Genomic DNA, 25,001 nt, shown 5'->3' with positions numbered 1-25,001 from the left:
GCCATTGATTTTCTTCTTCGTTTCAGCGATCATTTTCTGGTGAGCTCGTCTTCGATCTGGGTCGTACAATGGGGGGGGGGGGGGGTGTCGGTTGATGGAAGACGCCATCGTGTAGCCTTTCAATAAGTTGATGTCGCATCATCAGTTACTTGACACAAAAACTTATACTTAGAAACATATAGATAATTATGTAATGATTTTTTAATATAAACAACATGTCATGATAAAGTTATTCTTATACTTGATAATGTAAAGAAAATTGAAGAATACAAATAGCTTATAATTCAGTCGATTAAGAACATTAGCTCGTACGCTTAAAAGTTCGCGTTCCAATCTGCTTTTTCATAATAGAAAAGGAGACCCCGCCAAATTTTTGGCAAACCATGGCATATGATATGACGCACGCTTTTATATACTGCCGCGTGGCACATGTCGGTAACTGAACGGCGTAGGTTAGTACCTTTCTATTGGATATGCACTATCCTGCACCCAGATACGCGCTGTGCCTAATCGGGCTTACGGCTGCGAACCCATACAAACGAAACGATTCTTGCTTCATCTACCGACTTCATCAGAGAGAGTGCGAGTGAGGTTCGAGAAAGTTCCGAGTCGACTCGTTGAGCGAAGCGAAGATGGCGAATGAGCCAACTCGGATAATGCTGGGAGTGAACGAGTCGACCATCAAGGGCTACCCGCACGCCTCGATCAGCAGCAGGAAGGCGTTCGAGTGGACGCTCCAGAAGATCGTGCGCTCCAACACCAGTGGCTTCAAGCTCCAGTTCCTTCACGTCCAAGTCCCCGACGAAGACGGTCATCTCTCTCACTATCACTCTCTCTTTCTGCTTTTACTTTTATGTTTTTGCTTGTTATAATTGTGCTTGTGCTCTGTTTGGTTGCTGAGAAAACGGAGGAATTTGAAGAGAAAATGAAAGGATAGGGAAATCGAAACCGTAACTGTAAATTTGTGCTGGAAGATAGTGAAATAATTTGATCAAGGAGTGTTAGGGGGTCGCAGATTGTGTGAGAGTACTAAATTGTCTACGCGATTGAATAATTTGTTGGTGTCATTTGGTTTGTAAATTGAAATTAAATAGGCGATGATTGTCGATTTGACCTAATCGGCGTTGTATCTAACAATCGTTAAGGCTTTGGTACCAAACGGGAGGCCATTTACTCATTTAGTATGAAGGTGCTTGATGACTTCTCAAGTACTCTGATCATTCCTTTCAATTTTTCAGTTCGTTTAAGCGGTGAATATTTAGTATTTGAAGTTCAATTTTGAGTTTGATTGGTTACGAGATCGGACTATTTTCTGTACAAGTTTTTTTACGATTGTGTCTCAAAGTTGGCTTTGATATCGTGACTGCATTTAGCGTGTTTCATGTATTTCTCATCGTTTCAAAAGGCATTTTGTGACCCGAACATCATGATCATGATCATAATTATTGTTGACGCGGTCCTCTAGTATCAACCGTCATCATAGCGTAGTGAAATTGTGATCATGAATTGATCTGAATTCATCGTTGTATGAACTTTGAACAATGTCAATCACTTTACGTATAGTCCAGATAGTCGAGCTTCTGTATATTCTTGTTGATTTAAGCATGCTTAGCACTTAGTTTTCATTGCCTGGAAAACTGTCTGATTCTTTATCCTTCTTAGTAACGATGTGATGTTAACTGATCTTTGTTGCTATGTATTAACTGGCAACTAACTGTTACTGCAAATAATATGTTCCCTCTTTCTATAATAGGTTTTGATGACATGGACAGTGTGTATGCATCGCCGGAGGATTTTAAAAACTTGAAGAACAGAGACCAAGCTAGAGGGCTTCATCTGCTGGAGTTCTTTGTTGACAGATGTCATGCAATCGGGGTACTGACTTGTGTTGGGGGGCGACTTTAATTGATTGCATCTGAAGAAGACTCTATTTTAAGATAACACCTACATATTGGAATCTCGTAGGTTGCTTGTGAAGCATGGATCAAAAGAGGGGATGCCAAGGAAGTAATCTGCCGCGAGGTGAAGCGTGTGCAGCCAGACCTTCTGGTGGTGGGCTGTCGGGGTCTTGGTCCTTTCCAAAGGTATCTCTAAGTCCTTACCTTTCACAGACATGCCTGATATCCACAGTTCTTAGTCTTCTTAGATTGCTGACGTCCTTTTCTCGCATCTTTTGAAACTGGCGGATAAAGTTATTTAGCAAATTTTACTCTGGAGCATAATTGGGTTATATGCCTTATCATATACAAGGCTATCCAATTAACATATCCCTTTTTCTGTGCTGTGCAGGATTTTTGTTGGGACCGTGAGCGAGTTTTGCGTGAAGCATGCTGAGTGTCCCGTCATCACAATCAAGCGCAGTGCAGAGGAAACACCCCAGGATCCTGTCGATGACTGAATGTTACCGGAATGTGTATGTTTTGTTTCTTTGATTCCGTCAGTACACTTCCCGGCACCAGACCCTTGTACCTAAAAACCAACTGGGAATAAATTACATGTATCCCTTCTGTCGTGTGAATTTTAGTTCTTTCAAATCGGATGCCGGGGGAATTACACTAGTTGTACGATGAAACTTGAATATTTTGCGTTGTATTGCAATTAGTTTGGGGGCTCGTTTTCGAGCTTTCTTGTTCATCATCTTACATTCAGCTTAATACACTCTCTTTTCCATATTTGTTGCTTTTGTCAAATGGAGATTCGATGTTTCGAGGATGCTTCTCCACCTCCCCAAAAGTTTGCGTATCGTTCCGGTCGGGACACAAAGAAAACTGAAATGTACATCGAATTAACTGCTGAAATTGGAATCAAAATATCGAGAGTTGTTACATGGAGATGTATTAACTTCATCCACAAGCATCCCAAAAGAAAGTATTTAGATCTCTCCCTAAACCTACATATTCGCTCACTAGCTATATCCAAGCAGAGAAGCTGATCTACGACGACGATTAGACCATCGTGCTTACCGTCCCCAACAGCTCTTTTATCTCGCTCTCCAGTTTCGATTTCGTGACATCCGAAACTTGGCCATTTGAATCATCCAGCATTGAGGTCATCTTCTCCAGTTTCTGCTTGATTAAGTCGATCTGCGACGCCTCACCAGCAGCAGCGGGTGCCTGTGAAGCTAATCCCTGGGTTTTGGTCTTGCCCCTGGACTTCTTAGCAGGAGCAGAATTGGATATTTCACTCAGTTCACGAACCTTCGAAGCAGCTGCCAGATTATGAAGCCGGAAATTGACGTTGGAAGCTCCAAACGGACTGTCATTTTGCGAATGGTTGAAGGCTTCTTCTGCATCAGCTAGCCTTGCAAAGGAAACACGAGCGCAGAAATTGGTGTAGAACATCTCAGTTTCCATTTCGTTCAGCTCTCCGAACTTACTATAAATCTTGATAAGATCAGCTTTTGTGGGGAGATTGGACCCAGGGCCAAATGTCACAAAAAGGGATGCAGGTGAAGCTATTTCGTCGGTCTTTCTACGCCTTTTCTTCAAATCCGGAGTTCCAGAAGCATGCTTTGATTTTCGCTTACTACCAGGCTCTGAACCTGGTGTCTCAGTAGCTTGCTTTTGTGTAGGCTTAGCAGACCTTGTCTCACTGCTCTTCTTGATTCTCTTCTTCCCAGATTCAGTTTCAGGCAGGTTTTCTGCAGTCTGATTTCGGTCTTTCCCCATTGAGCCAGGTTCAGATTCTAACTTCTTTCTCTTCTTATCAGGTTGCTTCTTCTTGTATATGTCGTAGTAGGATCCATTGCGATAAATCGAGTCTCTGAATATGGACAGAAAATCCTTAACAATCTCAAAGGATTTCTTTTTGATTGGAGATGATGGATTAACAGCTGCAGAGCGGACTCCAGATAGCACGTTACGATTAGATACATTAGCTTTCATCTCATCAATGCTCTTCTTGTCATCTGCTGATGGTTTTTTCGAACTTGAGCCACCAGATATCTCATTCCCAAGCCCAAGTTCTGTGGAGTCTTTCTTCTGTAACGTCTCTGTGCAAGGATTCAGCATCTTCGGGGACCCAACAAGGTTCTCATTATAAACTTTCTGAGATTCTACTTCTATGTCTAGACTCCTTTTTCCAGTGCTTAGATTTATGAAGGGGGGGGACAAGTACTTGCTCCTTTTCCTCTCTCTTGTGGAAAAGGGGTGATCAATTTGGTCTTTCATGTCAGTTTGTGAACCGCCACTGCGCAGAATAGGACTATCACCGGCTTCTTCTTTGGTCTCGCCACCATTGCTTTCAATTCCAGTACCTTCAGCCTTCTTCCTGCTCCTTGTTAAGGCACCCTTCTTAGTTTCTTCCGTACGGTCACTAGAACCATTTTCAGCACATGATAGTTTTTTCATCTGCGTGCTCGTTGGTGTCTTTGAAAGCTTGGCCCTTCTCTTTCCGGATTCAGAAGTCAAATTACTCTCACCATGATTCTCGCCAACTTTCCGCTTCTTCGGCCCAGATGATAACCCTGCTTTCTCTGATGTTGCTCCTTCCTTTGTTTCCGCCTGAATATCATCATCCTCTCCCATTATATCAGCAATGCTCTTCTGCTTCCTTCTTTGGTATTGCCTATTCTCTAAACCTTGAGCCGAATTTTCGTGTAAAGGTTGATCAATTTGACCTGATTTTCTGGGAGAAGAAAGCCAGTCTTCAAATGGCCCTTGGTGCGGGACATCCACCGCCCTCCAGTCATCCTCAAGACCAGCAACTGGCTGCGCTTCGACGAAAACAGGCAAATGATAGCCCCCTTTTGAACAATAATATGCCGACAACCAACTCTTCAAAGCATTCAGCTGAAGCTCACTAGACGTGGACATAACTTCTGCAACATGTTTCAACTCAGCAAGAAGCTCTGCCGGGTCAGACAGACGATCCAAAAGCTTCCCAACCCTGCCTTCTGGCACAAGAACTCCTTCCTTAATTCCGGCATTTACTGCCAACGGCCGACCAACCTCACTCAGGGACTCTTCCTTTACACACCCACAACTCATCTTCAACATCACAATCCTTCCAACCTCATCCACAGCCTGCTGCACAGCATTAACAAACGCCTTCGAGCTACTCTGCCCCGACATCTCCCTAAAGTTCTCCTCAAACGGTTTCAGCTGCAATGAATTGCACCAAGCAAATGTTCCGTCCCCAAAATACGCCACCAGGAGTCTGTCTTTGGCCTTCAATTTCAGGGCATACTCCGAAGCGTCCGAAGGATCACAAATTTGTGCAGGCCACCACGGATGGCTCTTAATCTTTCCCCACACAAAATCACCAACAAGAAACTCATGTCCCTCATCATCCATGTCCTCACTAATCTCATCAGTTTTCTCATCGGGGTCTTCTCCAGTCCCATCCAAACAGCTCCCATTCTCTTCAAACCCTCCGTTCACATCGGTCCCGGTCTCAGTAATCTCAGTCCCATCCGGGCCTTCTCCAATTCCATCCAAAGAACTCCCATCTTCTCCAACCCCTCCTCCGTTCTCACCATGATCAACCTCAGCACCGCCGCTCACCGCCTTCTTCTCGTTACTCGAAACAAACTCCAACTTCTCAACTCTCCCTTTCCCTCTCAGCTTCACCAAACCCTCCTCAGCATCCGAGACATCAACACTCAGGTTCCCAAAACTCCTTCCACCGCCGGAACTTCCCCGACCGGACCCTCCCGAGTCGGTCACAACTTCCCTGATCGTCTTCTCCTCCGGAACTTCATGCTTCTCCGGTTCAGATGCAGAACCCAAATCCTCCTCCAGGGATGTAGTAGATCGCGTCCCTACCATCCCCATTTCCTGAAAAAAAATCAAGCTCAAGCTCAAACCTTGATTTCACAGCCGAACCCAATCACAAACAAAACCCAAAACCCAAAAACAAAAACAAAAAATTATGCAAAAATATGTAAAAATCAGTACTTTCTAGGGTTTAGGTTTATGTCCAAAAGAGCTTGAAAACTGGAATAATATAATTATATTAATAACTAATTGCGCAGTGCACTAACAAACGAGAACAAATGCATACATACAATAAAATATATATATATATATATATATATATGTATATGTATATAATAACCGAAAAATAAAGAGAACAGGGAAATTATATACCCGAAGAAACCAAAAGCTTCAAAGCTTGAAGCTTTTTTCTTTTGCTGGTCAACAAAACCTGCAAGCTCTGCAAATGATTGAGAAAAACTCCGATAACAAATAAATACGGATTTCCTGAATCGTATTCTGCAGAGAAAATCCGAATTCGAATTCGAATTGTGAGAGGGAGAGAAAGAAATGGTGGATGGCGGGGGGAAAATATCGCAGATAGTGGGCGAGAAATTGGCGTAAGGCGGTGGTGGGAAGAGCTGAGAGAGTAGAGAAGGAGAGAGTGGGAGTTGAGAAGAAGCGGCTATCTCGCTCTTGTTGTCGTTTTCTGGCAGAGCGGCCATCTCCACGTTTTGTGCCCGCCCAGCTGACATTTGGGTTGGTGAGGCGCGTAGACGCGAGAGTATGGAATGGGAGCGTACTCGCTGTGCTATGGGGCCATGTGGTTGTTACTGTAGAGATTTCGAAGAGGAGTAATCATGATCGCAGGTTCGATGCGGCATTGGGGATATCAAACGGCTGAAAAGCTATTATGTTTTGACGTTAAATGAAAAGCCGCGGATTTGATGTGGATGATCGCCACGTGTCTGTTGTGGATTTGGTTGGAACCGGATCCCCTCCTGAGCACATCACACGGACAGTTGAAATTTGATCTAACGACTGTAATTATTTTAACTTTTAGAGGGTCCCCCTATTTGTAGCATTTTGATCAAATTTCATCGGCTCAAATCCTTTGCTCAGGAGGCTCAGCCTCCTAAGCTTAGGAGGGGATCCGGTTTCGATTTGGTTAAACATATCCCCTCATAAAGGCGATGCTGAATTGCTGATTGGTGATCCCAGCCAACATTTGCTTACAACGACATCGTTTTATGGTGTAACAGGTTTTGAGACTTTTCTTAGACAAATTTTTCAGCTCGGAACACTTTTGTCTATTTCACATGTCATAATATATGTATAGATACATTTCATATGATAGAAAAAGACAAACATAATTTATTCGTCTAAGAATTTATTCATTCCCCCACCTTGAAAGTTCAAAAGAATATACAATTCCTAATTTCAATTGTACTTTTATCGAGTCAAAAGAGAATTTTGCTCATAATTTTTGTCTCAAACTTGAAGGGGTTCACTTTGCTTTCTTAAGGATGAACTCGCACATATTCGACCCAATAAGAGCATCTCCAAATGAGATGTCAAAATTGCTATGTAGGCATACAACAGTAAAAAATGGTAGCAAATTCTCTCCAACCGAGCCTTCAATTTCTTAGGTGGCACTAAGTCATTTGAAGGCAAAGCCAGCAGATATCAAATTTATTAAATAATATTTTAATATATTAATATAATATATAATAAATGTTGTTATGTTTTTGAAATATTTGATTGGTTGCCTTAATCATTGGACTCCACAAAAAGATAAAAATTTATTAAATGACATTATTTTTGAAATATTTGATTGGTTGCCTTAATCATTGGACTCCACAAAAAGATAAAAATTTATTAAATGACATTATTATTTAACATATCGGGTGGAGCAAAATATTGTATAAAATGTCAAATTGTCACTTAAGCTATCAACTATCATTTTGATGCTTAAAATTTTACATCTCCTTTAGAGATGCTCTAAAAAAGCAGCAGTTATCGACATATGGATACCAAAGACAGAAAAGAATATGGGCTTTTCGGGCAGGTTGATCTCTTCCTACATGTACATGAAGCAACGAAATGGATGAGGAAATAATGTGCACCACCCAATCGCATATGATGGAAATTGGACTAAACAAAAAGGCTAGATTAACGTTGTTAAGTGATAAGAAGTGCCCACATTTACCATCTCTAAGCCAAGCAAAGTATACTTCTAGCTCCACTAGCTAAACAATCAAACAGCATAATCAAGCACTAGGGCGACCCGAGTCAAAAGACTTTTTGCTTTGGAAGTATCGGGAGGAACGTCTATTGCACGCAATCCCGTCTTTGCTATGCGACATTTTGATCACAAGGGGACATTCTTTCCAACGAGCTAGAGCTCGCCCAACATAACCAAGCACTAATTTTACAAAAACCTTACAATGCTCTAATGTATGACATGCATCCAATTATTGAAGTAACTAGTTCATGAAAGCACACATTCTCTTGTTTTTTTATACTAACAAACATCGACATCATCGATACATATACCGCTCATAACATTAGTAGATAACATGTCAGTGAAAACACATATTGCCGCCTTATTGAAATCTACAAACAACATTATCGATACAAAATCCGACGTAAGAATTTCTATAACAAATCAAACTACAAAAACCAAAGCAATCAAATATATTTTTCAGCATAAGATTACAATTCCCACTGCATTGAGAAAATTGAAGCAAGAGAGCAATGACATATCGCTAAACACCTACAATTCCAAATAAAAAGTACACAAAAACAAAGCTCATTGGCTAAAACCCGCGAACCGGATTAATTAAGCGCTAATTCATGATTAAACAATGTTAATCTTCGCCCCGGCGGCTTCCAGCTGCTTCTTCGCCTCCTCCGCCTCGTCTTTCGAAATTCCTTCCCGGAACTTCTTCGGCAAACCCTCAATCAACTCCTTCGCTTCCTTCAGCGCCAGGCTCGTCAACGCCCTCACCGCCTTAATCACCGCGATTCTCGCGTTGCTCGGCACGTCCTCGATGACGACATCAAACTCCGTCTTCTCCTCCACGACGGCGGGGCCATCGGCTGCTCCTGGCGCCACAGCAACTGCGGCGGCTGGGGCAAGAGCCGCGGCGGAGACACCGAGCTTGTCCTGGAGGTAGTCGACGAGGATGCGGGCCTCCTCGAGCGTGAGGCTGGAGATGTCAGTGCCGAGCTTCTCGATCTTTTCTGGGGCTCCGACGGCGGCGAGGGGGCGTATGTGGGTGGCGCGGTGGGTGAGGGTAGGGTTTTGGGGGTTGAAGGGGAATTGGAGGGTGGGCTTGGGGGAGTGAGAAGGGAAGGAGGAAGCGGAGGTTGTGGCGGGGTAGGAGGGAGTGCCCAATGTGAGTGTGGAGAGAGTGGCAGCCATTGTTGTGGATTTTTGAGGTCTGAGAGAGAGAGAGAGAGAGGGAGAGCGAGAGAGAAATGGAGAGTGGGAAGATGATAGGATAAGGAATTGTGGAGCTAAAATGTCAATGGGTGATATCGGATGAAGCTGCTGGGTTTTATTTGGTTGACGATTTTACCCTTATGAAATGTTATAATTTTCCTGCAAATTGCACAGTAGTTCCGTCGTTCTTCAGGGGTACAAAAGGTATGTGAATAGCATTTTTAAAAGGCCTAAAAACAGAAAGGCCGACGACAGGGGCATTCCGAGAATCGAACTCGGGACCTCTCGCACCCAAAGCGAGAATCATACCACTAGACCAAATGCCCACTTGTGAACTTAAATTTATGACTTGATTATTATTTCAAATCATGTAGTTAGACGGGCGAAACACCGTATGTTATTATACAATTAGATGAAAGTTTTTCTTCAAGTGTCTCTCTAATTGTATAATGGCATATGGCGTACCGTCCCGTATTTAAGGCATATTGAAAAATCCCTCTTATTCAAGGCCTTCTTTCTCTCTGTGGTCTAAATTGGTTGGTTTCTTACCAACACCTTTCACTAGCAATGTGGAGAACATATTAGATTATGTTAAAGTGCAACTACAATGTCCATACATTGGTCAGGCTAATTGGTTATACCGGTGTGATTGTCCTTTTGCATAAACAACAGAGCAGTTTAAAATATCATTTTGTAAAAAAACGTACGATAAAGCACTTGAAATGAGAAAAAACAAAAATTGAGAAGAGATTGGATGAAACAAGATAAACTATCCTTCCTAATCAATCTAATTCTCGGTTGTGTTCTTATATTGGATTACAAATTGTAATCGTGACCAACATATTTTTCCGAAATTTGAGTTACTCAAATACTCGTTCTTAACAAGTAAACAACACCTCATAAAGTTATGCGCTCGACCCAAATATTGCTCAGCACAAAAAAATTTACAACGAAAACGCCCACATCAACCAGATATCTGATATGGCAGACCAACCAAAGCCCACATCAACTATCCAGATATTTGAAATGGCAGCCCAACTTAATAGTTTTAAGCCCAAAGCCCATATTCCAGAGAATTTGGTACACGGATGCATATAATTCTTTGTATTTCATTAATTATTTACAACGACAGTTTTGCTTCCTCAATATATTTGATCAAATATTTGAGGCATCTCTCAATCTCCTACACCTTTCAATGCCACACACAACACGGTTATAGTACAGTCCCCAAACATCTGCTCACCACCTCCGGCGCTTCCTTCCGTACCAATACGCGAACGCTGCTATCGATGCAGCCACAACAACGCCGGCAGTTGCATGAAAAGCGTACATTGGCCTCTCCTGAACGATGCCAGAACTGGTAACACCATGGGGTGGTGATGATGGCGGTGGTTTCTGGCCAACTGTCAATGCGAAACCCAAACCTTGCCTTTCCAACTCAGCTAGGTCCTCAACTTCTGGCTTCAGCTTGGTGGCCTTGGCTATAGCTTCATACTCTTCCTTGGTTCCGCCTTCGAGAAAAGACCCGACAAGTTGACCTTTTCTTACCCAATAAGCCCCGAATGTGCCTCCTGAGAAGTCTCCGAAATGGACTACATCTCCTGCATTGTCCCCGTAAAACTGCCAAGACAGGGTGAAGATTCTCGAGTAAAAGAATGGTAGATAGTCGAATTCATAACCTTGGTTTCGTTCCATAATTGCAGTAACAACGTGTCTTGCGGATTTTCTTGCTGAGTCAACGTGTTCGAGCCTTCTGGACTCACCAAATACTTTTACTGGAAATGTGGCAACATCTCCCACGGCATAGACTGAGCTATTACTTGACTGCATCTTTCCATTCACTTTGATCCCACCTTTCTCCAGCGTTAGTTGACCTTCAAACAGGCTCGTGTTTGGACGAATTCCTATTCCCACAACAACCACGTCTGCAGGAAGACTACTTCCATCTCTAAGATTAACAGCAGTCACCTGTACAAGGATTGAGCAGAAAAATTTAGCATTTCAATCGCATCAAATTCAAAGAAAATGTATACATATAACTATGGAACCAATGTTTTCTCTATTTAAGAAAGTACAGAATTTGTTTTGACGAAAGCATCTCAATAACCACTCAAAGTTCATGTTATTCCAGAAGAATTTAACATCTACCTTCCCGTCCGAGTCAATGTCAAACGAGGACAAAATGGTTCCTTTAACAAACTTCACTCCTTTGGATTTGTAAAATTCTTCATAAAAACTTGCGATCTTGGGTGTGAATAATCGGGCCACTGCAAAAAACAAAAGCATTGATCCATTTGCTTACAAGAACTCTTTCACCACAAATCGAACAGATGCCCCCCAGGCCCCAACACACACAGAAAAAAAGATGCAACAACATTTGGTCTGCATCAGAATAAAAGTACTTACTGCAATGTTCTTCTGGAAAAACCATCGTTACATTCATCCTATTGATCACTAATGATGCAGCACACTCCATTCCAATGTAGCCACCACCAATGACAATAGCATTCCCACCAGAGGAAGATTCCATCAAGTTTACTAGTCCATTGGCATCAGCCAAATCTCGTAAATAACACACATTTTCAGAATCTGATCCTTTGACTCCAAATTCTTCCAGCTTCAGTGCCTATTTTCGACACACAAACACATATCCATTAAATGGAGAAAATGAATTTTCCTTAGCATACTATACTTCGGAAATACCCCTTAAACTAATAGCGTTCTATATTCTGAAAAAAATGTCCGATGCAACCACATTAACACAGCTGTAGAAAAGGTAATTAGCACTTTATAGGGCTACTACAACATTTTAACTCCTCAATCAGGTTTTGTTACTCGTTTACTTGAATTCGTGGTACATCAATATTGCTTATATTGTATTTGAAACTTTCCATTATACTTCTTTTAGCAATGACAGAACATATACAGCAAGAAAAGCAAAAAGTAAAATAAGATCAGTTTCAATACCCGAGCACCTGTTGCAATGATGAGAACTTTGTAACTTATAGTCTCTCCAGATTCTGTCAGTAGTGTCTTGCGTCTCACATCAACAGACTTGACTCGAGTTCCTATAACTAATTCGATCCCTATAAAGAAGAAGATAAAAATTATATTTCAGTTTATCTACTTCGATTTTATTGATAAAGCACCACAGTTTTTACCAAAAGTGATCACGGAAAGCACAAACAAAAAAAATACCACCCCCTATGATTCCTATTAACATATAAAGTTAAAGAAGCAAGACATCATAGATACTTACCATGCTCCTTATACCACTTTGGAGTTAACCTTTCCTCATTAGCACCGACACAAGTATGAAATGATGGAAGGCGTGCAGGCGCTGCACATGAACACAATTTGCAAGAATTAAGTCAATGCAGAATTTCAGAAAGAGATATGTGTGAAGTAACTAACATCAATGATGAGAAAGCATTTGCTGAAGGCATGTATCTAATACGGCGGCCAAACACTGATGTCTAATGTCTGTGATATAGAAACATTATATACCTTCTGGAAGTAGAAAGCCTTTGCTTAAAGCAGGTCTCTCATAAGGTGGAACCTGAAAAAGATATAATCGCAACCGTTGAATCTCCCGAATCATGGAATTTACTTTCACAGAATTGATCACTTATGTTACAAGTTGTTTCATGAAAATGGCGACCCCAAACCAACCAGGCTTTGCGAGGGTTGGGGGAACCTCTATAGTAGACAGAGAGCCTTACCCTTGCTTTGCAAATAAGCTATTTCCACAACTCGAACTAGTGACCTTTTGGTCACAAAGGAGCTACCTTTCCGTTGTGCCAAGGCCTCGCCCTCAAAGTGTTTCGCTCTTGTTTTCAAAAATTATGCAGAGCAATACTATTCCATATCACTTATGTGAAAGGGTTCATAATCGTAGGTCCAACGGTTTACATTGTTCAATTCAATCAGCTAAAAAAATTCGGCAGGAAAAAGTCCATTTTCCAATCCCAAAACCAATTGGCAATGCAAAGTTTGCTTAACTTTCTGATGCAGGACAACTCTCCACATCCTCACACGCTAAACAATGTTTCAATACAAACCCAAATCCTAAAATTTGAAATAATATAAGAATTCATGTATCTTTTCCTGTTTTATCATAAATAAAAAAACACAAAACTAAAGCCTGCAAATTGCACACCTATTAATATATATATATATCCATCAAACAAATGAATTATCAGCTATGAATAATTGAATTCATGAAGAAAAAAGAACTCACTGATTCTTCAGAAATGATGCAGAGCTCACCATGGGAGATGCCTCTCTTGGTGAATTCAAGAGCTGCATACCCAGCAGCCACCCCTCCACCCAGAATAACATAAACAAATGCCCTTCCCATCTCTCCTTATTTTCTCTCTTGTCCCTCCCTCCTTTTTTTTTTTTTTTTTGTTTTCTTTCACTGGAGTGTGGAAGAAGAGATTGAATTATATGTATATTTAATTTCTATGATTTTCTGGTTGGGAGAGCTTTCCTTTGAAGAAATGCTCTCCCGAGGAAGATGAACAAATGCTGAATGTGAAGTCAGACAGGATATCATCGAGAGAGAGAGAGAGAGAGAGACAGAGCTGCCTCCTTTTACCATTTACTCTACATTGGATTTGCATCTGGATACCGTTGGATGGAGAAATTTTTTCATGAAAAGATGATTCGGTACAAATGTTATAATTTAAATGGTTAAAAATTATTATTTTTAAATATCTAATCATTTATATAATAATATTTGATATGACAAACCGTACGTTAAAAAATCTTTACAAATAAGAATTATCTGTGGGACCCGCGACTTGATCGTGAGGATCTTTCTTTTGTTTTTCTGAGGTCGGGCCAGCTAGTGATGTGGTGACACGTGTAAGGCGGCTATCATGCCATGCGGTGGTGGATAAGAATGAGGATCATTTTCGGATTCTGTTTGTAGATCTTAGAAATCCTCAAATCGTATTCATTCATTATACATTGTACGGTCAGAAATCATTTTAAATATTTTTATTTTAAATTAAATATAAATAGTATTTGACAAAAATTGATCGCACGATATATGATGAACGAACACGATTGGAGTGGATAATATAAGAATTTGTTGGTACTAGGAATTTTGGAAATAGATTGAGGAATATGAGGTTGGATGGAAGTGAGATGATATGAAAATTATGCCAGAGTCGGAGAAGCCAACAGAATCGTGGATTAGGTAGGTTAGTGTCTCCGCCACACGTTCCCTTCTTTGAACTTATCCTCTCCTCCATCTCTTCAATATTATACGTCTTTAGAAATATCAATAAACACAATTCACGTGTCATATTATTATATGTGTTACAAAGAAGTGAAAATATAATTGATATATCTTATTTTCACAAGGACTAGTATATCTTCTTAGTAGATAATGCTTTGCCTTTACGAAAATTTTACTTCTACTAATTTTTTTTTTTTAATTTTGATTGCATTAATTGACATGATTCGTGTAATGTGTGAGGGTTTGAATCCTAGTTTAAGGTTTATAGGGCTGTTTAAAAAGTAGCTTACAAAAAATGAAGCTTTAACAAAACATTTTTGGTATCGTTCATTTTTAACGGAAATGATATTTTTACTCTAAAAAATCACTCTTGGTATTATTCACTTACAACACATTTTTTTTTCTTTTTGATTAAAAATCAAAGTTTTCAAACGTTTTTAATTAGTTTTTCTTACAAAAAAAAAAGTTGAAATCTAAATTGTGTTTGATAAAAAGGAAAGAAGTTGCTTTTTTTTTTCTTTTTTTTTTTTTCAAAATTGCGAGTCACTGGCAGCTAAAAGCAGAAGCAGGTCATACCATCCTTCCCTTCAAAGCGCTTATTTTCGTAGCATGCCGGTAAACAGTGTTATTTTCTTTGGGCCGAAACTCGAAACCTCGTATGAGGCATAAACCTGGCCCAACAACCTTCCTAGGAAGCAAGTTGTCAAACTTTAGCTATGGGCCTTATATCTTGTCCATTTGGTAGCTCCAAACCAGAGTCCAGTTGTATCTTATGGGCCATCAAAATCGATCACCAAATCCGATTGAATATTTATAAAAAAAAATTTTAAACAAATATTATAAGTAATTTTAAACACATTATTTTCTCTTGGTAATTTCAAGTCTTCAAAAAAGTGAAAAAGGTGGAGTTGAGATTCTCTTCGGATCTCTGTGTTTGAAGCAGCCAGACTAAAAAATTGAGCCGTTCAAGAAAAAGATATTATGACCATTCAAAATTTTCATTTTTCGTGAGGTGAGCCCGTAAGATGAGCTACTGAGGACCGCATGATTTAAGTTGAGTTGTCCGAATTTTTTGAATCTGACTGCTCTGGACACAAATAAATAAAAGGAGAGGAATTAAACAAAGTCTAGTAAATAAATAAAAGGAGAGGAATTAAACAAAGTTTTTCAAGCATGGATCACGTTTTTAATGGGTCCTCTGATTGGTATCCAATTGTCTTGGTAAACGTCGATTTAATTAAGTTTAAAGTCGAATTGAAAAGGTATTGGACGGTAAGACGAAGGTATCAACTATCACTAAAATAGTTGACATGGTTATTTAACTTATTTGAACCCTACTTTTTTTTTACAATATATTAGAAGCGTGAACTATAATATTGTTCGACTATAAATTTAGACTATATTGTTTTCCATCAAAATTTCATGAATTTATAATCTAACCACTGATATGCCAACTTATTTGCCAAGATAAAGCTTTGGAACAATCTTCATGGTCATAGTTCATATTAATAATCCGACAATATAACGTTTTAGAGATGTTGGTAAGTTCAGTTTTCCTGATATGTGATATATAAGAAATAAATAGAAGGATTGGTTGTTGCATATGCAATTAATAGAAGACGAAAGTTTAACCTCCAATTGGGAAAACATCTCGGTTGCATATATTTTCATCACGTATTCAATGTCGACCTTCTTCCTTGATGAACAAGAACTTTCGCTTTCATCCAATTTCCTACGATTTGTCACCATCCATCCCTCACATCGTCACGAGTGATCATCATGGAATCACATAACTTATCTAAAGCATGACATATATATTCTTTGTCGGCACCACTGACTTCTGTTACCATTTAGTGAGAAATTGCACTTGAACATCTCCATTATGACAATTTAATCACTCAATAATTTACAAATCACAAATATAGTAGTCTATATTGAGGTTTGCAACTTCATCATCCCTCCCTCGCATGTTCACTAGTGATCATCATGGAATCACATAACTTTTGTAATGCATGAAATCTATATTCTTTTTCGACACCACTAACTTTTATTACCATTTCACACTGGTGCTGTTGTTGATACTTCAAAAATATGTTATAAAAATTTAGAGAGAAATTACATTTGAACGAGTGCACCATGACATGCTGTAGAGTTTTACAACAACTTCATAGCTCCAAGATTCACAGATCATAAATATTGTCGGCTATATTTTAGTTCGGGTGTGCAACTTCACCATCCCTCTCTAACCTATCAACTAGTAGTCATCATGGAATCACATAACTTTTCAATAGCATGCCATCCAAAACCCTTGTCTGCACCATTGACTTTCATTACCATTTCACATTGGAGCTGTTGACGCTCTAAAATTGTCCTATTACATACTACTTTACAAAAATCTAGCAAGAATTCTCACTTGAATGACATATTTTAGGGTGTCATAACACCTTCATCACTCCATCATTCACAAATAACAAATATTGTAGTCGATATTTGGCTCATCAATATCCAAATCCATTAATTCATACATTGACTTTGGAACCATGGTCCTTAATTTGCAGGCCACCGATAAACTAATGGCACTTTAATTGAAAAGTTTATTTGAATTAGAGAAAATCTAGTGAACCCCAAAAAGGCCCGTTAGTCAATTAATTAACTAAAACTAGAATACGATTTCACGGACTTAGCTAGCAAGGATATTTTGTTATCAACATGAACCCATGTACAAGTTTTCTACATTCATGGCCGACCCAACATGTGAATTTTTCCCATCTTCCACGTGATCTTTATCGTTTGTGCTTTGCGATCAATTTCAATTGAGCATATAAAACATGTGACTGAAAAGAACGAATGGCTGAGAGACGAATTTGCTTTTCCTATTGCCTTTTGCAACAGCCAAAGGTCTGTATTCGATCATATTTTGCCATATTTGGCAATGCAAAGTCGACGAAATGGTCCCTTGAGGTTCTTTTCTGAGCTGTTTCTTTCGATAAAGGTTGGATGCTAAAGTTTAAGGTTGATTAAAATTCTCGTCCGATCTGCTATCCAGGACAACCTAATTTTGTTTGTTTCTTATAACTCAACTGTTATTGTAAGGCATAAAACATAGAAGTTGTTAATTAAAGAATGGATTAAACTAATGTCGCACTAATACGATCTCCCTTGAAGAAGTACGTTGACTAATCATATAAAGCTATCAAAATATCCAAAAAGAACTAATTAACCTGTTAAAATCGGCTCAAATCATGCCGAGTGGATAAAATAAGAAAATAATAGAACATAAACATGCTTATAGTTCCTTAATTAAAGTCATCAAATCGTTAAAAAAACGAAAATATAATTATGATGAAACCTAACTATGTTGAGCAAAAAAATACAGAGCCCAGATTATTGATTTAGATCTTGAAAATTATAAAGAAAGCAAACTATGAATCAAGATTCAAGACTATTTATACTAATTAAAATCTCAAACAGTTTAATTACTTTGTATATCTTCAACAAAAACAATAAAAACAGATTAATTACGATATATTAATTATAAAATATATGTGCGATGAGAATTGCCATGTGTTAGCACGTTGGACTAGTAGATACCATAAAAATATACGAAATTAGAAGTATAAATTTGTAGGGAAAATAAAGTATGGAGTATAATAAGAAGCATGTGAAAACTTGCTTGCGGTGGGTGCAAGTTAGGTTCACGTCGAACATCAGTTTTGCATGGCCATGCACAACTCTGGAAAGCCGAGACCAAATCTGACAAGAATAGCCATATTAGCTTTCCGCGTGTCGATTTCCCAGCGGTTCATTTTTGCTGTATCAATTGTATCACGGCATGGGTATCTTCATCCTTCTTTCTTCGAATCTTCATGGGCATCACCACTTCCAATTTTCATGTGCAAACTCATCCTAAATAAAAGCTGTGTGATCAACTCAACTAAATCGTGAAGCTTATTAATATATAAGAACGATCAATATAAGCGTCTATCTCAATAATTATATTCAATTTCGATACTACAAAAAAAAAAAAATCTGACATTTAATCATTGACATTGATTGCACATAATGAGGTGAGTAAAAGACTTCAATGACTAGTAACTTATTAGCTACTGATATGTAAGATTTACTCCCTCAATTAGCCATTGTTGTACTTCTACTTTTTTCAGCTCGTTCTGTGCAACTAATTGAAATGGTTAATGTCGAACTTTTTCAGCTCGTTCTAAAATTTAATCATTGACATTGATTGCACATTATTCCCGGTACTCTTGTTTATGCCATATAAGGGAGAAAATTGAAAAGCTTAATTTCCTATTACAAACTAATTAAAATTACGTATATATAAAGACCATATATTTACATATTTAAGAAAAACACACATACATATATGTATTTATATACTAAGTTTTCATATGGACAAACGTAAGTTTTCATATGAAATCGGTTGTTTAATTACTCTCCATTTAGCAGTTGCATAGACCAGAGATCCTCCATGCTCCAGTAGTTATCATTAGATTGATCAGCAGGTAAAGGAGGAGGATAAGCATCCATATTTGCTTGGTGTGTTGGTGCGGAGTGGGAAATATCCATTGTGTCCAGAGTTTTAGAGATTGACACTTGACTTGTGCTTGCTTGATCATTGACCTCAGAGCTTTGTCCTGGTGTAATATTCTCAGCTTGCTTAATGTGCTTTTGAATTCTAGTCCTCCAATAGTTCTTGATTTCGTTATCAGTCCTTCCCGGTAGATGTTTTGCGATTTTCGACCACCTGAGTATTGCATGAAACACTGTCAAAAAAAGAAAAAAAAAAAAAGAAAAAGAAAATTTGCAATGGGCCAAAGTTAATAAATGATTGGACAAGTACTTGTACTGGTATAGTAGTTGCTAGCTAAAAAATCCCAGAAGAAAAAAGCTGTCTTAATTAGAAAGCACACTCACTAGAACAACATGAGAAAAGCTGCTATAAACACAACCAATTAACAGCAATAAACCCTAACCTTAAATTATACCTGCAACTTGACCATGGTTGTGCTTTGGGTGGAACTGAATATATGTGTGTGTGTGTGTGAAATAAAACTTTATGGCAATTAACTATTTGTAAAAATTCCAAGTCATGCATGTTCCATGGGTGAGATTGAAAATCCTACAAGTCCCCGCTGGACTTCTTTTATTTATATATTAGGCAGACCAGGAGCTGGACTCCTTTTATTTATATATAAGGCAGACTAGGACACAGAGACTTCGTCATTTACATAAACACAGAAACATTTACTTTCCATACGTGTATATTCATATTATATACACAGATCTTACAAACTCCTCGAGTTCATTCGATCTCCAAGTTTCCATGTTCAAACCCCCATTTACTTATACCTTGAGCTTCAAAGGGATAGCTCAGAATCTTTTTATATATATAAGGTATTCTGATTGATATTACTAATCCCATTATTCTTTCTTATGGATAATATCATACTTATATATATGTATATATGGTGCCCTTTTGTCCATGAATATTTATCAGGTGAGGGGGTCGAAAAAAACTATCCTGATTTGGCAGAAAACTGGGCTAAATGCAGGAGAAAAATTCTTCAAGATAGTACATTCCATTTAACGCACATTAATATTGATCATAATTTAGTGTCCTACCTAACCATGTTCCTAGAATTAGTAACTATCATTTGAGATTTTTAAACTCTTTGATTAGCAGTTAAATTATGATTAATTTCTTAGCAGAAAGCTCTCGTTGCGAGCGCTGCCTCCATGCATATTATTAGTACGATCAAAAGAATACAAGCATCCAAAACAGTATGGTTCACGTCGGTTTCAACCAAAGTAAAAGGTTTTGTCCTTTACTTCAAAGTGGGAGCTAGGGTTGGCATGTGAGAAACTGACAGGGGTTTACCTATGAATGGAAGGTTTCTATTGCTCCAAATACTTTTTTGGGTCGACACCAAAAAAGTGCCTCTCAATATATATCACAAAGACCAGTCCACCACCACATCTAGTTTGAGGTATTTTTCTTCCCACATAGACAAACAGTTTCCAAATCTTTAATTTGGACTTTATCTTTAATGATTATGATTTATTAATAACACGAAAGAGCATTCTAATTATTTTTAATTTTGTTACCAGTTATAACAGCTTGTTTCGTCTTCTCATATCAAAACAATTCATCCTCAACATATATATTCTTTTAATTTGGTCACAAATGAGAGTTTCTCTGAATTTCTACCCTACTCGTACTGTTCTACTCATTACATCATCTATTCTCACCACTGGGTTGATCTCAATGATTTATCTCGATAATTTTTTTGACATTTCATCACGATGATTTTTTTATTTCAGTTCATCTCGATATGTATTGGAACAAGTCATAAGAGCGGAACTTCGAAAAAAACAAAAACACGCCCCCCCCCCCCCCCCCCCCCCCCCCCCCCCCAAAACAAAACAATTTCATGGGTCCATCCAACACAAGAGAATTACATATATATAGAGAAGCTATGCTACACAGAGTTGTCCTGCAACACACGTGGGAGAGCTTTAAGCTGTTGATTTGGTGGATTCCAATACATGTAAACCCACTCAACCAACGACTGTTGAAGATGGTACACCAATTATGGATAAGTACCACATTTCAATTTTTTTAAATAAAAGAAAAAAAATGATCAATTACTTGTCCTTCTCAGTAAATTAGCTGGCCTGGAGATATCTAAAATTATTTTGGAGAATAAAAAAGGGTTGTAAGCAATAATTATGATGTTGCCCTTGACACAGATCCAACAATCTGGTATTAATTGGTAATAGTTAAAGGATACGTCCACTGCAATGATTTGTCACAAGCCTCCAGAAATCCATATATCTTATAACATACCTATGAGAGATCGAGGGACAATGCTCGGTGATGAGTAAGAGTAGGTTATATCTAGGATTCGAAACTCTCTATTGTTACCCCCAAAAAAATAACAGAGACACAGAGAACGGTTGAGGCTGAAAAATGTACCAAAGATTTTGCAATCTTCCGGATGGATGAAATTGCTGTAATAGAAAAATATGTATGCAGAATCAAAATGAAGGACAAGAATTGAATTGGGAGTTTTGTAGCCCTAAATACAAAGAAACAGATCTTTCTCAGGATTTTTGCTGTCAAAATTTTGTTGGAAAATAGCAATTAAACCCTACTTCTTCATACAAAATTACCTCTCTCTCTCTCGGTTAGGTTCAAAACTATTCAAATAGGGCTGCTGACAAGTGATCAAAGCCCGATGAATCAAAAAGAAGAAACCTAGCTACTTAGCCATCCAAATTAAGAAGGTGACGAGGAGAAGTAGAATAGTTGGTCATAAGACTCGCAACTTATCAAATCATATGTATATACCTGTCCTTGTCGTTAAATTATCAGCGTACTTACATACTTACCTTAATGTTTTGTATGTGAATAAAAATAAAAATAGGAATGATCACCTGTTACCCCACTTTGCATGCAGTTCCATAATCAAAAGTTGTTCCTCAGGAGTGATATTGCCTCTCCGAACATCAGGCCGCAGATAATTCAGCCAGCGGAGTCGGCAGCTCTTCCCAGTACGTTTGAGACCTAGTAACATAATATAAACCTAGTGACATATTATATAATATGTGGACATGTAGTTCTAAATTATTGAATTGTTCTAGCTGGGGTTTGATATATACATAAATAGCTAGGGATCAAACATGTTAATTAATTACCAGCAGCTTTGGCTAGGGAGTTCCATACACCTTCACCATGATTTGCAATGTAGTTGATGAGAATCAGATCTTCTTCCATGGTCCATGGCCCTTTTCTCACTTCAACATCCTGGGATGAACTATTGCATGGATTTTTATCCATTTGGTTTCTATGTTTGTGCGTTTTGGAGAGAGAGAGAGAGAGAGAGAGAGAGAGAGAGAGAGAGAGAGAGTCAGTTATGCAAGATAATAAGAGATAATGGGTAGCTGGGGGTTCTTATAGAGGGAGAGCAAAATATTTTTTCACAGCAATATTACTGAGTTAATCAGCATTAGTCGAGAGCTTTTAATCTTAACTCGTTCAATCAATTATACAAGGATGTATATTATTGTCCATGACACATACTTATTCGCATGCATGACTTTCGATTGGTTCGGGTAGAATAAAATCTGTATACAAAAATTTCCATGTATCAGCGAACATGAACACATGCCCTCCTACGTAAGCATAATGTATCCAGAAACATGTGCATGCGTAAGTTTAGTCTTAGAGATATTCATTTTTTAGAAAAAATCAAATTGAAAGGACCATATATACGTACACACAGATATACATACACATAATCATATATATAGAGTGTGGTTCGATGAGTATTCGAAAACTAAGCATTAGGTGTTCAGAGACTCATGGTCCTCAATCACAACAGATTCCATATGAATTTATTGATTTGAAGGTAATTAATTCAACGTTGTTCCGGTCGAACTTAAAGTTTAGGGTTCATTCTTGGGACTCTCGAAACCCGAGAATAAACCGTAATGCATGTCAATATATATTGGTGATGCTAGAGAGATCGTTTACTAATAAATTGTAATGCAGGTCAATATATATCAGTGATGCTATAAAGGTCATCTACTTAAATCATATTGTGTAGACTACATGATGTGACAGTTGATTGTTAGATTTTTTGTTTAAATCATTAGAGAAAGTATTCAATCATCAACTGGCACATCATGTGGTTTACAAAATATGATTTAAAAACATGGTATTCCTGTAGCATTTTCATGTATATATAACTATGCCACTTAAACGAAATGAAGAGTGTCGTTAACTCGTTGCTCTAGAAATTAATATAGTTTGATGCATGGGTACATGTGCATTATCATTTGAGTAATGTTGCACTTATTACATTTTTCATACCACATTTGTCTCATATCTTCCATAGAGATAGATTCTATTAGCATATGTGGGTCTCATCTTCATTGGGGAGTTTGTACAAAATATATGGTAAAGTATTATTTTTGTTATCTTTTTCATCCTTTCCACCGTTGCATGTGTACGGGAAAACCCACTATATATCATTTTTGACAATTTCTAAAACATTTGATTTATTTCCAACAAAAAGAACATCAGAGTTACACATATCACTATATCAGTATATCAGTTATATACACACACATGTTTGTGTGCCGGATGCTTGTTCATCGTCATCTATATGCAAATTGTGCTATGTTTTTACTCCCTAATTAATTTGATTATTGCGTTAAATAGCACGCAAAAGTAATTATATGTGGAGTAGTACGTATTACTGTGTGGAAAATGTATTAACACTACACTCAGTATCGAAGAAGAAAAGCAAAGAAGAAATATTGCAGAAGAATGTAGAGAGAGAGAGAGTGAATGAACTGTTGTATTGAATGAATTGATTGAGACTACAAGGATTTCTGTTATATAGGCTACAATCTTAGCTTCTCAATTAAACTACTAACAGCTAACTAACTTTCTTATCCTTTTAACAGTCTAACAACAATCCTAAGAACCTTAGCTGACGGGTAAGCCATCTGTCAAACCTTTTGCTGATGTGTGTATCAGTCAACATAATGCATGCATGTGCGGCACAGTTGGAAATTCTCTGGCGAAGCCAGAAGCTGACGACATGATACCGATCGTCGATTCCACTGTTTCTTTGAGTATCCAACTTCTGTTTCTCCATTTTACATGCACGCACAACTTATACACACACAAATATATACGGTTCCAAACTATAAGTCTGTAGTTAATTTCTTCGCGTTCCCATCCCTGTGTTAGGGATTGGGCTCTTGAGTTTGTAGTATTGTTTTTTTAATAAAGTTGAGGTTTTACCATAAAATTAATTGGTCACGTAAAGAGTAGTTCAATTTTGTATAAGCACACGCAAGCTTCCTTATATCCCCAATATGAGATTTGCTCTCAACACGCCATCTTCACGTGTGACGAAGACAACACAAACTGAGTGACATAGCACACATGTAGCCAATGACACGTAGTCTAACTTGAAAAAAGTTAAGATTCTACCATAAAACCAATTCACCGTGGTGGGGTGACTAATCCAATCTCTTATAAACTCCCTGCTTTTTCTGATGTGGATTAACTCTCAACATCTTTTCTTCTTTTGTTGGGTCTTCTTTTAAGCTGCAAATCACCTAATAGATGGATTTTCTATCCAAATCCAACAACAGTCTTTGGTTGATTTTTCTTTCTTTTTCTTTTTAAGTTCTACCAATATAAAGTCCTTGTTTAAGCAAAAATCAAAAGTGCTTATTTAAGCAAAAGTCAAAAGTGCTTAACATACTCTTATAATCTCATAAAAATCATATAAAAATCCTCAGAAACAATATATATAAACTCAAAATATACAAATGCAATCAATAACATTATTTTTATCATCTTCATTCAAATTGTGGATACTGAAAAACCTTGTTATTGTTTGGCCATAGATGTTCTTCTATTCATTCAATTCAACAACTGAAAATTAAGAAAATGTGAGAAGTAAAAATAAATGTGTAAATAGCACTACCATATTTTGTTGTTACTGCAAGGAAATCAAAGCTATGTTTGTTCGATTCGTACATGTTAATTAATGTAGATTCGTAGAAA

General features: G+C 38.1%; 5 protein-coding genes and 1 non-coding gene across 6 annotated transcripts; 1 reads left to right on the top strand and 5 right to left on the bottom strand.

The window, feature by feature from the left end:
* The first annotated feature begins 488 nt into the window (after positions 1–488).
* On the top strand, positions 489–2,634 carry LOC137739372 (universal stress protein A-like protein). The gene is made up of 4 exons (XM_068478940.1): positions 489–810; positions 1,754–1,875; positions 1,966–2,084; positions 2,290–2,634. Exons 1-4 carry the CDS (start codon positions 633–635, stop codon positions 2,396–2,398), a joined length of 528 nt encoding a protein of 175 aa, XP_068335041.1. The 5' UTR covers positions 489–632; the 3' UTR covers positions 2,399–2,634.
* A 142-nt stretch (positions 2,635–2,776) lies between these two features.
* On the bottom strand, positions 2,777–6,369 carry LOC137739371 (PWWP domain-containing protein 3-like). The gene is made up of 2 exons (XM_068478939.1): positions 6,090–6,369; positions 2,777–5,777 (listed from the first exon to the last, which is right to left on the bottom strand). The coding sequence occupies exon 2, from the start codon at positions 5,772–5,774 to the stop codon at positions 2,946–2,948; it is 2,829 nt and encodes a 942-aa protein (XP_068335040.1). The 5' UTR covers positions 5,775–5,777; positions 6,090–6,369; the 3' UTR covers positions 2,777–2,945.
* Positions 6,370–8,366: 1,997 nt separating this feature from the next.
* On the bottom strand, positions 8,367–9,201 carry LOC137739524 (large ribosomal subunit protein bL12c-like). The gene has a single exon (XM_068479119.1). The coding sequence runs from the start codon at positions 9,121–9,123 to the stop codon at positions 8,557–8,559; it is 567 nt and encodes a 188-aa protein (XP_068335220.1). The 5' UTR covers positions 9,124–9,201; the 3' UTR covers positions 8,367–8,556.
* A 197-nt stretch (positions 9,202–9,398) lies between these two features.
* On the bottom strand, positions 9,399–9,470 carry TRNAP-UGG (transfer RNA proline (anticodon UGG)). The gene has a single exon. It is a non-coding gene; the product is annotated as a tRNA-Pro (tRNA).
* A 766-nt stretch (positions 9,471–10,236) lies between these two features.
* Positions 10,237–13,730, bottom strand: LOC137739487 (monodehydroascorbate reductase 4, peroxisomal-like). Its single transcript, XM_068479071.1, has 7 exons — positions 13,385–13,730; positions 12,652–12,703; positions 12,404–12,484; positions 12,112–12,230; positions 11,551–11,770; positions 11,293–11,411; positions 10,237–11,112 (listed from the first exon to the last, which is right to left on the bottom strand). The coding sequence occupies exons 1-7, from the start codon at positions 13,502–13,504 to the stop codon at positions 10,384–10,386; spliced, it is 1,440 nt and encodes a 479-aa protein (XP_068335172.1). The 5' UTR covers positions 13,505–13,730; the 3' UTR covers positions 10,237–10,383.
* A 4,963-nt stretch (positions 13,731–18,693) lies between these two features.
* Positions 18,694–22,323, bottom strand: LOC137739921 (MYB-like transcription factor EOBII). Its single transcript, XM_068479668.1, has 3 exons — positions 22,109–22,323; positions 21,848–21,977; positions 18,694–19,154 (listed from the first exon to the last, which is right to left on the bottom strand). Exons 1-3 carry the CDS (start codon positions 22,248–22,250, stop codon positions 18,839–18,841), a joined length of 588 nt encoding a protein of 195 aa, XP_068335769.1. The 5' UTR covers positions 22,251–22,323; the 3' UTR covers positions 18,694–18,838.
* Positions 22,324–25,001: the final 2,678 nt, after the last annotated feature.

Source organism: Pyrus communis, chromosome 7, assembly GCF_963583255.1.
Source record: "Pyrus communis chromosome 7, drPyrComm1.1, whole genome shotgun sequence".
In the NCBI taxonomy this organism is placed as follows: Eukaryota; Viridiplantae; Streptophyta; class Magnoliopsida; order Rosales; family Rosaceae; genus Pyrus; species Pyrus communis.
Note: the sequence above shows the minus strand (reverse complement) of the source record. Positions and strands in the feature narration are given on the sequence as shown.

Bases quoted from the DNA above. Each gene is read 5' to 3' on its own strand.
- LOC137739372 (XM_068478940.1), top strand. From the start codon at position 633: ATGGCGAATGAGCCAACTCGGATAATGCTGGGAGTGAACGAGTCGACC. The intron at 811-1,753 runs GTCATCTCTCTC...TTTCTATAATAG, and splicing joins CCAAGTCCCCGACGAAGACG to GTTTTGATGACATGGACAGT. The intron at 2,085-2,289 runs GTATCTCTAAGT...TGTGCTGTGCAG, and splicing joins GGTCTTGGTCCTTTCCAAAG to GATTTTTGTTGGGACCGTGA.
- LOC137739371 (XM_068478939.1), bottom strand. From the start codon at position 5,774: ATGGGGATGGTAGGGACGCGATCTACTACATCCCTGGAGGAGGATTTG.
- LOC137739524 (XM_068479119.1), bottom strand. From the start codon at position 9,123: ATGGCTGCCACTCTCTCCACACTCACATTGGGCACTCCCTCCTACCCC.
- LOC137739487 (XM_068479071.1), bottom strand. From the start codon at position 13,504: ATGGGAAGGGCATTTGTTTATGTTATTCTGGGTGGAGGGGTGGCTGCT. The intron at 12,704-13,384 runs GTGAGTTCTTTT...TATCTTTTTCAG, and splicing joins GCATCATTTCTGAAGAATCA to GTTCCACCTTATGAGAGACC. The intron at 11,771-12,111 runs GTATTGAAACTG...TGTCGAAAATAG, and splicing joins TCATTGCAACAGGTGCTCGG to GCACTGAAGCTGGAAGAATT.
- LOC137739921 (XM_068479668.1), bottom strand. From the start codon at position 22,250: ATGGATAAAAATCCATGCAATAGTTCATCCCAGGATGTTGAAGTGAGA. The intron at 21,978-22,108 runs GTAATTAATTAA...TTATGTTACTAG, and splicing joins CTCCCTAGCCAAAGCTGCTG to GTCTCAAACGTACTGGGAAG. The intron at 19,155-21,847 runs GTGATCATTCCT...TGCAATACTCAG, and splicing joins CATGCAAAGTGGGGTAACAG to GTGGTCGAAAATCGCAAAAC.